Below are 15363 nucleotides of genomic sequence, written 5' to 3' on the forward strand. Positions count from 1 at the left end.
GAATTTAGTATATTAGAAATTTGTCTCTGAGTTGTGGGTGGGAGCGTTGGCACAAGGTAAGCCCCCCACTTCCCGTCACCTATTTACACACTCTTCAGCCCCTTACTCCCTGACCTAATATTACTGGTGCAAAAAAAATGTTGGAGCTATCCCGCTATACAGTTTTAAAGCCAGATGCTTGGTCAGACGAGAAGAACAAAGACGAACACAGTTCCAGTTGTCTGCAAAAGGATGCATCAGAATGGAGCAGAGCTAGGAGCTTGTAGCTCGCCCAGCGTATTTTCTACATCACAGATGTGATCCTTTTCCAGCTGTATTTTTTTATTTAAATAAATAAATACTCAGAAATGCAATTTAAGGGTAAAAATTTTTTGCATCATTAGAAAAATGCCATAAGAACATGTCAAAAAACACCAAAATAAATGATTTTTTTCCACATCGTCAGTTGCTTTTTCTATAGAATTGTTTTATGATGACATCCTTAGTATAACATCTACATGTGTTGCATCTGTCTTGGCTCGTTCTCATTTTGTTTTGTCCATCATCAGTGCCATTCCACAATATTTACTGTAATTCATCAACCAACCAGATGTGAGTTTGAATGCATTTACGAAATTGTGCATACAGATGTATTAATGTGAGATAATTCTTGTCTTGATTGCTAAATTAGGTTTTTACGTAATGTGTGTGGATGCAACGTCCTGAATCCTTAAAAGCTGCACATTTCCTTACTTTCACTCCTCCACGGTGAGTCTTGTTGGGCTTTGTGTGGGCACAAGGAGCTCTGATTACGGCTGGCACTGCCACCTCACTTCCCAGAATTCCATGCACTGACGTAGCCAGGAGGTAGCGTCTGTGGTGTAAATTCAGCACACACTTATAAGTGAGGCAAAACCTCACTTTATGAATGACCTGCTAATTTTCTGCAGGCAAAAACGTTTCCGCTTTTTTATGTGTAGCTGAGGAATTAAGTAAAAAAGCTGATAACGCTAAAAATAATTGCAGCTCAAAGCAATGATCCTATTAAAGATTATTTATTTATTTATTGTCAGTTTGCATTTACCAAAACAGTTACAGACTTTGATGGTCTTAATTATCAATGAGCATGCAGACGCTTGTGCTTTTTCCTGTTTGTGTTGCCCGTAGCAACGGCTTGGCAAAGAACAGTGGTGATGTCAGCAGTGATGTACGAGTGTCGGAGCACATGGGATGACCTCAGTAGTGGTGGTGGTGGGGCTGGGGGTCCCATAGGGGTAGTATCAGCTGCAGCCAGCGTTTGCCTTCAGGTCGTTCTCACACCCCACATTTCTGAGTTTGACCCCGCCCCTCCACCCCTGAAACCCTGCAAATCTGATCCTTCACAGGCTTCACAAATCATGATGACAACCTCCGACACGCAGACAAGAAAGTTGCAACCGCCTCACATGTGGGGCTGAAAGAATTCAGAGCAAAAGGAGGCAAAAAGTGATCCAAATCCACTTTCCTTTTCATAATTGAAGCTTGTTTTGTCAATTAGGTTTCTATGTCTTGCCGTGCAGCACAAAGAGCTTTTATGTGCCATGAGCTCACACTGATTCGCATGAACCGAGCTGAACTGAGGAATCCACAGGGACTCAGCGGCAACTTTTATTTGTTGCAAGCATCCAAGCTGCAATCAGTGGAGATGTTGGTGCCAAATTTTCTGTTTGAAAGTTCAGAAATATGACACAGATGGTGAAATATGCCTTAAATGAGATGCAAAGATGATATAGAGTTTAAATGTGAGTTTTGTTCATTTTCATTACTATTAAAAAAAAAAAATTCCTTTAGTTTTTCAGCCAGCAGCTGCAGTAATGTGCAAATTGTGCATACTTGAAATTAACGCGTCAAAGGACATATAGTTGTATGGTTTTCTAAGCTAAAATAATGAAGTTCCCATTTCTTGACCCGGGCAGGTCTTGTGTACTATCGGCCCTCTGCCCCAGGGGGAGCTGTTACTCCAATTGTAGAACCTCCACTCTGTCCCACACTGCCCAACAGATCCATGCACTTCCCCACTTTTAACCTCCCACCAGGTCGACTAACTGGCCATGGCAAATGTTTTTCTACTTTTCTGTATATTATGATTGCGTCATAACTGTGACCCAGCAGCAGCTGCTGTACAAATTCCCCCGCATCCCTGTGGTTTTGTAGCTCCAAACATTTGTGAGCATGTTTAAAACACCCCAGATCACATGTTCAGCTATCGTTATGACTTCAGTTGTCAGACAAAATCTAAACTTGGCCAACCCTATGCCATCTCCTCCTACGTTCAGTGTTCACTGCAGACAGAATAAAAAGGGGATGAAATAGCAGGTCTGTGCTCTACACACCATGTGTGCTGTTTTTTTCTCTCTTTTTTTAATCATCTGTAGCAGCCTGTCTTTGGGCTGCATCTGTTTCTAGCAGACCTTGACACAGAATGATGATGAGAATTTTTGCTAAAGAAAAACATTTTTTCTGTGCAATATTATTTTACTCCTAAACCAACATTACGATCAAGAACTCCATTATTGTTACTCGTTTCTTCATTTTATTATAGTGTAGCAAACCAAATCTTAATGCAGATTTACAATTGAATTTATTTATTTTAGGAGTTTCAAGAGTTTTTTTATGTTTACATTTGGCAATAAGTTTCTTTGCCGGTGTAAATAAGGTAAACTAGACCTGACATTTGACATTTTTACTGTATTTATGCATGTTCTAAAACTAATAGTTGACATTTTTCTCTATATATAAATTCAACATGATCTGAGTTTCTAAAGAAATACAATCACATTGAGCTGCATTAATAGTAATCTTTGAAGTTTGCATTAAAAAAACTCTCATTTTTTTATATTTTCAGCACCCACTATCACTGGTCACTAAAATCTTCAGATGACAACATGCTTTCTTTATAAAGAATGTGTTTTGACCTGAGACAGAACCATCTGTAGCCCAAATGCTGCTTCCCTGCATGTTCTTTCAGTCTCAGTGAACCTATTAACTGTAACACTCCCTCAGGTCTAGCTGAGCTGTCTTGGCTCCAGCAAAGCTCCACTCTTCCAGAAGGTCATTGGGCCGAGCATTTCGTCTCTGGAGTCCTGGCGGGCTTTAACCCAAACCAAGAGGAACGTTCGAGGAAGGCTAATGATCACAGACTTGTTCTGTTTTAGTCTGGTCACATGGGCTTACCATGTTGTGTGATGCAATTTGGAATGACATGACAATAGAGTCGGTGAAGGTCAAAGAGAGCAAGAGAATTGGAAAAAGGGACTCCCCAACCGCCCATTTTTAAGGTTGAAAGAGGCAGAAGCAGCAACCTCAAGCGATTGGTCAAATTTTGGTGGAAATCATCAAGATGTCCCTGAATTAACTATGTTGTAGATTTCTGGTTGAATCCATGTTTTGATGAATTTGTTTTGTGTTTCTGCAGCTTCACTTTGCCACTAAGTTCATAATTTGTCAGAGTAAGCAGGATCCTCTGGGCCCAAGTGGAGAGGGAGGGGGGGGGGGGTTCCAGTAAAAGTGGGGCCTGCGGTTGTTGCGCTGAGCTTGCATTATGTTTGTCTGTTGTGTGGTTCAGTCTCTTAGACAGCCAACAAGACAGACAGACAGACTGAAACTAAACATGCTCTCAAACTCTCAGAGGAGCCAGAGTGTGGTTTTGATGGAGCTGCTGAGAAACCTGACGGTCGGTAAAGATGCTTCTAAAACGACAAATAAATCTAAGAAGAACAGAAAAAGTTGTAAATGTACTCAGTAGAAGCTGTTAGAAAAGGTGAGACGAGTAGGAATAATAAATTGTTGAACAGCAAAAGGTTGTGACTGTGGTATAATGAGAGCTCCTGTTCACGAGCAGAACATGCTCCTAAACCACTGGAAAGAACAATGTACACAAATTCAGGGAGGAGCTTTTTTTTAGTAGCTCAAAGATTTAGATTCATTCATTTTAAAACTGAAGACTATTGTTTAACCCATACATAATTCGTTTTCTATGACATAGCGGCAGTAGTTAATTAGAAATTCGCCTCAGGGTTGTGGGCGGTACCGTTCATGTGGAGTGAGCCTGTATCTACTTCCCGACATCCATCTGTTTACCTTCTTTCGCTAAAATGACGCAACAAAAACCAGAAAACTGCATCTGTAACACTGACTCATAGTGCGGTTTTAAGGAGTTTTAAGGATATCTACTGTAGATCTTATTATTAAACTCCTTCAAATCGCAATAATAGCAGCAGACTGTGAGGTCGTGTTAGAGATGCAGTTTTAATGTTATCTTGAAAAGCCTACTTTTTTGCCCCACTGTAAAATTTGGTTGCAGTTGCAATCCAGCTGCTTTCTAACATGACTCTAGAAAACAGATGAGAGTAATTAGACAAAGCAGAGACACTCTTAAACCCTTTATTAGCTCATTAACTACTGTCATCTCTGAAACTCTGTGAAGCTGTCTCATCACATAGATAAGTTTCCTTAGGATCTTATTTTAGTCAACCAAGTGCCGTATGGATGGAACTGCAGGTGATAATTATGCAGTGTGTTCACAGCACACATGGACTTTAATAACATCAAGAACAGATGTATTTTTACTGTTTATGGTTCAGAGGCTAACATATGGGAGACTGGCTGACTTGGTACAACAGGATGTGCAGCAAGATTTAATGGACGGGAAAGTGTCCTGTTAGGACAGGCAGGGCGTGAGCTCAGTGGTTTGCCAGTATATTTGACTACGGCAGGGGGAAGCACTGCTCCCCAACTTGACTGGGAGAAAAACGTGGAGGGAAATGAGGAGAGAAGAGACAGGAAAAAGAATCAGCTTGACTGAATACATATTGAAAATGTTGCATGAAACCAACATTTATCGCATTTGATCTTTTTTTTTTTGTTTGAAGAAGAGGATTCTTTTTACTTCATTTAAGCTTTTTGGTACCCACACATTTAAAATTATTCTTGGCTCAGATTGCGTCACTTAATTTTTCATCTATCAGTTTTCGAAACCTGCTGAACCCCTTTTGGGGTCACGGAGCAGCTGGAACCAACCCAGCTACTGTTGGGCAAAGGTGGGGTACACCCTGAGACCAAAAACAGTTTTTGGTGTTCTTAACATGTTCTTGTGGCATTTTTCTGATGATGGAGGGACATGCATGAAGAAAGGTGAGCTTAAAATGACCTTTCTAATTTTTTTTATTTTTTTTAAATTGTTGTGAATCAGATGTGCATTCAGAATGCATTCACTTGCAGACAACTATCCCTGTACGTCTTTGTTTTTCTCATTTAAGCTGGTATGGGCTCAGACCTGTATGGCTGGATAGCTCCAATATTGCTTGCTATTTATTGTTCCTTCTTTCAGTTTAAAAGTCTGGGTGTAATCCTCAACAGATCACTGGTCTTTCAGTCTCATTACCCAATCTGTATCCTTTCACCTATGCAGCATTAATGGCCTTCGCCCATCCCTTATCCCCCAATACCACTACAGTTCTTGCTCAGGCTTGATATCTCTCGTTTTGATTATTGCAATTGCTTCTCTTTGTCCTCACTCACGAATGTATCCATAAGCATTTGGTGCAGATTTCAGCTGTTCATCTCATTACCAGACCTCCTCCATTTATCCCATCACTCCTGTTCTCCAGCAGCTCCACTGGCTCCCGTTCAGTTCAGTCTGACATTCAAAATCCTTCTGCCTACTTTTAAAGCCATTAACAACCTTTGCTCCTCCATATCTCATATTCTCCGCATCCCTACTCACTCCTGCTCTTCTCTGTCATCTTCCTCTATCACTTGTCTGTCTCTCATGCTCGCCTCGCCTCGCCACCATGGGAAACAAGGCTTTCTGCTGCTCTGCTACTCAGCTCTGGAACTCACTTCCCTCTGATATCAGAGTTATTACTTCTCTCACTGTTTTCACATCCTCACTCTAGACTCTTCTTTTAACTTGCTACCAGTCCACAAACATAACAGTGTCTCACATTTTTGTTTTATTTTTTAAATGTTGAACTGTGTCAGGTGCCTACAAACATAAAATTAAAACATGTATTACTATTGGTTTTGTTGTTGTTATTAATATTATTTGAAACAGATATTAAAGTGCTGAATTTCTGTCCATCTAAACCAGTCCCCACATTTTATTCTCTCATTTGAAGTAAATCAAGTTCTAAATGTTGCAGTTCACCAATTGATCACTGGAGGTTGGTTATAAAAGGGAGCATGTTTTTTTTGTGTGGCAATTTTGCAGCTGTTTTGGCTTTGTTAGAACTTAAATTAGGGAGCATGTCGGTTGTGGGATGCAGCAATGGGACAACTGAAAAAAATTCATTCACCTATTTGGAAAGTTGTTGAGTTCTAGTCAATGTCCCCAACCCACTTCAGGCCTCTGGTTTGCTTTATAAACATTATTGATCTGATTTATATGCTTTCAAAGTAAAAAAAGTGAACAGATTGTTTCAAAGTCCCACTCCGATCATCCAATGACCCATTCTAAAAGCGTTCCGAGTGGTCTTTTAATTATGATTATGATGCTTTTAGTCAAAATGTAAAAAAAAAAAGTGTAGTTTTCTAGGGCATAGTTTCTGCAGCAGTACTTTATTAGAAATTCACCTCCGAGTTGTGGGTGGGACTGTTGGGGGCAGAGCAACCCCATCCTCATTTCCCATAATCCCTCTGTTTACATGCAGTCCTGCTAGCTTACAGCCCCCAATTGTAGCTTAGGCACATTCAGTTGTGCATTAACATGATGTTTATGTCGTGTTATCCCTGCGATGTGATAGAGGTGTAACAAAGGTCTAAAGAAATGCAATGCTGTTCCATTGTAGACAAAAATGGTCTGTAAGGTTTTGTTACTACCTTGCAAGAGGATAACTATACCTTTATGGACAACAAAGGCAGAAAAAATATACGGCACGATCAAATTTCTACATGCTACATCTCTACACCATTGCAAAATCATCCCATGATTTGATGGTGTAATTTCTACTTTATTTCAGTTACCGTCTCTTAAAGCAATTCAGGGGAGTAACATCACCAGAAAAGAAATGTTACATTGTCCCACAATGGCACACTTCACACTGTATAACAGAGTGGAGAAAAAAGCCATTACAGAATGGTTATAAACAGGTTTTGTGAAAGAGGCTACAGTGAGATGACACACTGGATGTTAGCTGAGAGCCAGGCAGTGCCACTCAGCCAGCCACCGCATCTGCCAGCCAAGTCGCATGACCTCCACCCAGAGTGACACCAACACATGTCCATGCACTTGTGGACTCCAACAAACAATAATAGTTCTTGTCATTTTACAAGCACCTGGTTTCATTGCTTTCTTTTACTCTGCTACCCATAACTCAAACATACAATACAGGCTGCTCTGCGATCAGAGGCAAAATCTCTCTTCTTACGGACATTCTTCTACTTTCAAATAAGCATCTGTCCCCTCATCTGTGCCTGATTAAAACATCCTGGAACCTCAGTTCACACACTCACACAGCACTGTAACACAATCACATAGTGCATGACTTTGGAGTGCATGGAGAATCTGGAAATCCAGGGCTTAGCACAACTATGCCGTGTTTTCATTTTAGTTTGTGTTGCTTTTTATCTATACAAAGCGAATGTAAGGGCTCTGCAGTTTCTACTGCTTTACTGAAATTCCTTCCCTATAACCAACAGTTTGAGATTTATCCATGTAATCCACTTTAATGCACATTTATTCAGTTTAACTAAAATCAGAGCTCTTCTAATTCTTAACCATTAATTTTAAAAACAAAAATGAAGCTACAGACACAACGGTTTAGTTTAGCCCACGCTGGACAAGCAGGGAGGGGCCTCTTCTTATTTTTCTATTTATACTGTTTAAGAGTGCATCTCCAACACCTACAGTTGGAAGAGTCTTGGTGCAAAACGTGGAAAAGGTGCAAATGTCGTGAATCTTGCTTCAGACCAAGGACTTGATCTGTGTTGATCCTTGAAATTGTATTTTTTTTACTCAGGATGTCAAAGGCATTTTTCTGGCTTTCTATCACATTAAAAAGTGACTGGTGTAATAGTTTGACTAGCTCCTTGTCCAGATTGTTTTTCATTATAGATTTTTGAGCTGGTTGTTAAACTCTATGCATGTTGATTTTCTACATTAGCTTGCTGCTGTTTTCCATGTATTTTTTCCCTCTTTTGTACAAATTTATATTTTTATCTCCCACTCTTTTGCCCTTCTCCCTGTTTTTCCAGCTTTCAAAGCACTTCAGTATTAAGCCCAGAGCTCCTTATGAAATGTAAAATCTTGAACACACAAACACCATGTGCCAGCGAATGCTCCCCAAGCTTTGTTTTTGGTAGAAAGACTGAGGTGTTGATTTAATTTAATGTGCTGCTTAACTGAGTGTTTGTGTGCACACTGGGGAGGGGTTGCAGCGAGGAAACAGTAATTAGTTGTCATGCTAATTGGAGTTGTGTGATAACTCCCACACAAGATTCAGCGGTGTGTGAAGCCCAGTGGGACACCCCTGCCTGCAAATTTCTCACACACGGGTAATTTCTTGCAACTGGCAGTACACATAAGTTAAGAACCATATACGCTCAGGTTCAGAGACTTTTTTTTGAAGAAAATGGCCAGGGATTATCAGGCTCTTGACATTTTCACTACAAGGAATTGATGCTAAATTTTCCAAGACAGTTGTTCATTTAAAAAGGTATGCAGAAAATGGCAAGATAGCACTTTGGACTGGACAGTCCCTACCCGATACTAGCGCATGTACTCACAGTTGGAAGAGTCTTGATGGAAAATCTCGTGAATTTTTTTCCAGACTTTTTCTTTCACAGCTCTATTCCGATATATGAAACTTGGTGTCGTATAATTCCAGCCGGGCAACAAACCGCCATTATCTATTTCTCCTTCGCAATTATTTTTAAAACAGTTGACACTTCCATGGATTAAAAAGGACACTAGCCATTTGTCACTACCAAATCAAAGTCCCCGACTGGTCAAAGTTCAGCTGGTTTAACTTTCAACACACACTCTATGGTTACGCATTTTTTATGTAGAACCCAAGTACAGACTTAGAAACTTGCATAGCGATGTGTTAACGCAAGCGTTATGAACAAGGAAGCCTGCAACATGCATATACACACGTTTACATAGACTTACATAGACTTTTCATTGAAAGTGGTCCATTGAATGCACATTTCTGAGCCTGGCATGAATGTAGCTTAAGTATAACATTTTTTTGTGTTGCTCACACAATGTACAGGAGCAAGGTGTAGTTATCTAAAAGAGGATACACTTTTGATATTTGATAGAATCATCTTCTCGATAACTACACTTTCCTCCTTCTTTACATTGTGTGACCCACACTGAAAATCTTTACCATTTTGTTTTGCTTGGTTTACTTTTTGCAAACAACGCTCTGTGGAGTAAACCAATGACTCAAGTGGACCAAACCACTTAGAAAGCCTTGCAATTCCAGCCGGATACCCATTTAGGGCGGCATTGCCCAAAACAAGGTCGAAACAGGTAATGAGTCAAAAAGTGGCAAAAAAAACTCTTTTGTCCTATGAGTCATCTGACTACTGTACGCACTCCTGACTTCACCATTTATGGTTAAAGGAAATTGTCAAATGTTTTCAAGATTCTGATTTCTTTTTATACCTTTTTATAAAAAAGGCCGCTTATGTCATTTACTCACTTTAGTTTATTTTCACTCATTAATCCACAAGTAAAAAGCAACAACAAAAAGCAAGTGAACTGGCACTCAAGTTTACCAGGGTTGGTTACCTTTAGTTGTGGACTTTCTGTAGCTTTGCTCATGCTAATCCATGCTAGCACTCTCTGGCCATCAACACTGAACACATCATCATAGCAACCAACCTAATCTGTACGGTTAACAGCCACTCTTGGTTGCAAAGTTTTGTAGTGATAGACACCAGCCAATAAAACAAACCATGCTCAGAATCAGAATCAGAAATACTTTATTGATCCCACACTTGGGAAATTTGTTTATCACCATAGCAACTGACAGCAGAGGGGAAAAAAAAGACTAAGAATAATATAAAAAAACAAGAACAAAGAAAATGTAGCATAAATGCAAACAACTGCAGCATAAATGCAAACAACAATTATAAACAAGGTACTAATAGTGATAAAATCACAACACATGATTTCAAAAACACACACACTTGTATACAGTAGTCCCTTGTTTATTGGGGGAGTTACCTTCTAAAAATGACCAGCGGTTAATAAAAGTAGGAATATAGATGTTTTAAGGGTATAATACCACACAATACACACTTTATACACTTTTTTTAGGCAAGGACAGGTTAATATTTTCAAAATTCTCTCTCTTGTTTCGCAGAAAAATAAGTCCAGTGTTATAGAAGGAAAACCGAGATCTGTTCGGAATCGAAGATTTATGTAGCTTTGACAAGCTGTACGCCTTCTGTACAGGGAAACATGGAGGAGATTGGTTGACAAGGTCAACAGCCAATCAAGACGCAAAACACAGTAAAAATTGCACTTTGAAAAAATCTGTTAAACAGCGAGACTTCAGAAGGTGAACAGCGATATAGCAAGAAAACACTATACCATGATAAACATCTGAAAAGCCTTCTGAAATCCAGCTCCGGTGGTCATTTGAGGAATTGCAACATTTAGTCCATCCGGATCGGCTTTAGATTTTAGAATGGAATATGTGGACTTTACTTTGAAACAATAATCTGAAGCATTCCTAAAGTATGCTGTAGGTGTCCCTAAAAGCATGCTAGCCAGTAAGTTTTGACTCTCCATGAAGACATTTTTAAGCCATGGGGGTGTAGGGTCCCTGACCTCCATTGAGGGTCACTCCCTCTATCAAGAGAGTCCTGCTTCCCCTAAATTCCACTATGAGGTTATCTTGACTGTTGAGGGATGGGAGTAGTTAGGAAAATGACTCAAGTGGAGGATTTGTTTGATTCTTTGTGAGGTCCCAAATGTCCTTGTGATCTTGCTGAATCCTGAAAGCCAAGTGATGCTCTGTCATGCTCCTCTCTTAAAAATGTAGACACAAGATTGTTACTTCAAAACTTTTGCCATTGCTGCTGCTATGTGATTTAAATGCCAGCATTTTTCACTGTAATCCAGTCTGTTGTATTTATTTTAGGACATCAACATAGGCTCATGACTCCAGTTGGTTTGTTCCGATTGAATTCTTTTCAGGTGGTTACCACGTGCATGTTGGTTTTTCGGAAGTATTTCCGCTTTCATATAGGAAAATATAGCTTGGCATAATGTGAGGTCTTTCTAAGACTTTCATTGTGTGTCATGCTTTCCTGTAATAAGGGGGTAGTGATCTGTTTTGAAGCTTTGTGGACACTTCTGTGATGACTCATGACAAGTTCATTTTTGTCACTCCGGACTTCTTTAAGCTACTTCTCCCTTTGTGCATTCACACGAAAAGCAAGTGTGTCGGATTTTTCTTAAGAGGCCCAAAAATTCCTCACTAACAAAAAAGCAGAAGATATGACAAATGTTTTACAGCACAATCTGTTGTATTACAAGCTCAATTCCCTCAAATTATTTAACAAATATCTAAACAAGATTTTGTGTCCTTCAAAAGCCACACAACCTGCTTTGTCCAGTATAAATTAAAATTCAGGCAATATTGCTAGAGATCTCTATTCTTTTCCTTGACGTTTATGTTAACAAACAGACATTTCAGCAATCTTTGCTTGGACGTGTGCATCTCTTGACCTCAGCAAGTACAAATAAATGTCCTAAATTAACAAATGCAATTGTATTGGTAGCCAAAGGTCTGTGTCTCGCACATTTCCACTTCCTGACTAAAGAAACTGGAGGGTGGATATGCAGAATAAAAAAGCTTGAAATCATTGAATCCTTTGAGAATTTTTGTGAAGCAGTGCTGCTAAGTCCTGCCCCAAGTCAGAGCCTGATAAGACAAAGAAAATTACAGCAGATAATCAGTAATGCAGGATGAAAGAGCAGATGAAAGCCTGTGAATGGACCAAAATAACTGTAATCTTTGGCATCTGCCCAATGTGTCAAATTCCTGAAGCTCTGAAAATCTTCAAAGAGATTCATGTGAACAATTTATATTCATGACATCATCCCTTTTAAAGGAAGGAGTCAAAAAAATGTATAGACATCAAATTGATTTCAGGTGTTTCCTCAGCAGGATCTAATAAACACAATCCCAACCATGAATTTTTAGAAAGGAGGAAACTTCTCGCTAAGATATTCAAATCACGTAAAGTCATTTTCTTATTTGACATCATGCTCCCTAAGTTTTAGGTGTAAGAAAATTGCTTCTATGCACAAAACGAGTGTGAGGGAAGTTTTGTGGAGTCAACAAACTCTCCTTTATCTTCATTAGGGGTGCATTCACTCTGACAGGTTTGATTTGGGGTTGTTGGTTGGGATTGTCTGCTCTTTTTTGTGTGAAACCTCATCTACACTCTTGTGTGGGTCAAACATTCAAACTCTTGTCCCCTTGAGGGGGGAAGGTGAACCAAAGTGCAGAAGTGAACTGAGGGAGTTAAATGGTGTGAGCATATGCAGAGGAGCAAAATAAACTGCTCACAGGATGAAACTGGACGAAAAATTTGTAAAATAAAAGTTGTAAAATAGTTAACATAATACATGTGGAGGAAGGAGGTTTAGGTACATCGACTATATGAGAACTGGACTGAGCAATCTCTACTTTCTAAGAAGAAAACTGGTTGAGTTGAGATGTAAAGTCAACATCTCAAGCATTTTCATAGTTGACTTACCCATTTTAACATAAGGTGTTGCCCTAATAAGTCACATTTTTGCAGGACTAGCATCCATAAATTAAAAATGAAGAGGTATGCCAAACACAATTAACAGAAGGCCTCGTATTCCACACTTGTTGCACATCAGGTGCAACAGTATTGTGAAACTGAATGCATTTGACATGGCTGTAGAAAAAAATTTGGGGTCAAAACGTTCCTGTACCTCACTATTTTTTACTCTTCTCTTTTTCCTGAGGTACTTCTAAATGCTCACTGCGTGTGCAGACTGAAACAACAGCAGACGAATGAGGAATGGTAAAGCATTTTAGATGGACTCCATTTCTCCATCCTTGGACGTGCTGGCTTCTGTCATAAGACCTGGCAGCTGCAGCCGCTCTGGGAAAAATGTTCATTTAACAACAACACACAGGGAGCGACAGACAGCTTCAGGACTTCTTTATTAGAAAGGAGAAGCTTCGGCAGAGCCGAACAAAACGGCTGATCAGACAGGGGAGCTGTGCAATTTCATGCTTGTACATTATCCTTAATGTTGCTTGCATTTCAATGGCATCTGTGACATGTTGTTATAGCTTTTTTTATAGTAAAATTAAATGAACTCTTCAACATTTTCTACATTTTTAGCTCTTTATTGATCATAGCTTTTGATTTATAGTTGCAAATTGCATTAATTTCACTCCCGAAACACATTTTTTCATGTTCTTTTGTTGTTTTCAGACCATTGTGTGCAGGATGGGCTTTGTCCACATTCAGAGCTGGTTGGAGACAGGTTTTGTGGAGAGCTTGTCAGCATGTGATTAGAGGATTCCTGGCCTTTTGGCAGTTTTGAAATGACGTGAACTTATTTCAAATGCTGTTTATTCCTGTGTTGACATTACAAGAACCAAAGAAAAGTAATAGTCATGTGGAAAAAAGTGACAAGTTTGGATTTGGAAATGGTATTCATTCAAGCAATCTAAATGAAAATAAAACTAAACTACCAGAAAAATATGAATCATCTCTCCAGAACAGACTCCATTTGGACTTGAACTTTTGGCTTTTTTTTACAAAGATTTTTTTAGTATTACATATATTTCAAGTATTTAGGGATATGTTTAATTACCAGTTTAAAAAAATGTTTTTTTTTTCAAATGCAGGCATTAGTTTTCTTTTTTTATCATTATTTCTAGATGTGGGTACCATATTTTTCAACCCCATTACATATGGAAGCTCTCTGAATATTGATTTAAATGATATTCAAATATTTCAAATCAATTCAGTATTTTTGCATTAATCAGATGTCCCCTGTTCTAATTAAACGATTACAAATGGAAAGTTTACATTAGATAATATATTTTTGATCACATAAATCCTAAAATGTAACTAATCTGTGAAAGCATACAAGTTAATGTCAGAAAAAAATGTAGAATTGCAATCAAAAACAATGATTATAAGATATTTCTCATATTTTAGACAAAAGTCAACAAACAATAAAATGATTATCATCATTTTAAAACATTTCTGACACTGTTGGTGAAACAATACACATATCAAACTTTGGATGATAAGTCTTGACATTGATTGGCAAATGTGGATACATCAACAAGTTTTCTTTTGGTTAAGGTTCAGAAGACAAATAACTCATGAATTCGTAAGCGGATTGATGGACAAATGAGTGTTTCCCTGTCTGTCCCTTTTCTGTCTTCCTGCTGTAATGTTGCTGGGAGGAGGAGGAGGAGGAGTGAGTGAGGAGGGGGGAGGCGCAGTATGTGGTCGGTCTCTGCGTGCGTCGGGCTTGTTCTTCAGAAAAACGCGTTTGTTTCGGGACTTTAGTCGGCTCTCCTTCACCTATCTGGACGATTCCCTGAAACTTTGCAAACTTTTTCGTTGACTTTGGAAGCGCGTTGCGCCGCCGTGGGCTTTACGCGGTGCACGTAGCCGCGCAGTGGAGGAGTCAGGAGCACGCCACGGATCCACTCCAGCTCGCTTCTAAAGCTTTCAGACCGTTTCTGCACAAACGCCGGGCCAACTTTCACCGTTTCTTATTGTTTTGGAGTCTTAGTTTGGGACTTTTGGTGGATAAAAATGTCGAGGCGCACTTTGGTCACCAAACTTTCAGTTCTGCCAAATAACAGCGGAGGGACATTTCCCCGGTGTTTCACCGACAATCTTCAGTAAAGCAGGCTTGATTGCGCGTCTCGTAAACATATATACACATCCAGGTTTTGACATTTATACATTCAAATATCATGGAAGGTGATCAGGGAGCCGGTGTGCCCTCAGTGGAGCCCCAGTCAGGCGCAGCTGCGCCCGACACTTTTACACAACTGTGGACGGACTTCATAGGGATGCTGGTAAGTTTTTTTTTTTCTGGGAGGGGGGGGGGTTCATAGGCTGACATCACACTCAAATGGGATTACACCCCCCCCCCCCCCCCCCTTTTCTCCCTTCCTATCCTTAAAAGTGGTTGTGATTTGTGGATCTGCGCGCAACTGAGCGCGCACTGTGTAGAAACGTTCCGCAATCTGCCTAAAGTTTGGAGCAGATTTGGCTCATCACTGCTGAATTTATACTATAGTCATTTGCTGGAGGTTCTGCTCTGGTGAATTAACTTTAATACAGTTGTTAGTTAGCTGTGCGCAC

The 15363-nt window shown here is 39.6% G+C and overlaps 1 protein-coding gene across 20 annotated transcripts in view; it reads left to right on the forward strand.

The window, feature by feature from the left end:
- Nucleotides 1-15363, forward strand: part of sash1a (SAM and SH3 domain containing 1a) — a 167971-nt gene that overhangs the window by 101397 nt on the left and 51211 nt on the right. For 3 of the 20 annotated variants that reach the window (XM_078942729.1, XM_078942734.1, XM_078942735.1), the window contains exon 1: nucleotides 14450-15074. The exons of 14 other annotated variants lie outside the window; for them this stretch is intronic. In XM_078942729.1, the coding sequence (XP_078798855.1) occupies nucleotides 14970-15074 (105 nt within the window). In that variant the 5' untranslated portion in view covers nucleotides 14450-14969. Of the gene's footprint in view, nucleotides 1-14418; nucleotides 15075-15363 lie in introns of those variants that run through there. 3 more of the 20 variants (XM_078942728.1, XM_023953248.2, XM_023953249.2) reach the window with 2 other exon arrangements.

The sequence above is a fragment of the Oryzias latipes genome, chromosome 24 (assembly GCF_053564925.1).
Source record: "Oryzias latipes strain Hd-rR chromosome 24, Olatipes_Hd-rR_3.1".
Classification (NCBI taxonomy): domain Eukaryota; kingdom Metazoa; phylum Chordata; class Actinopteri; order Beloniformes; family Adrianichthyidae; genus Oryzias; species Oryzias latipes.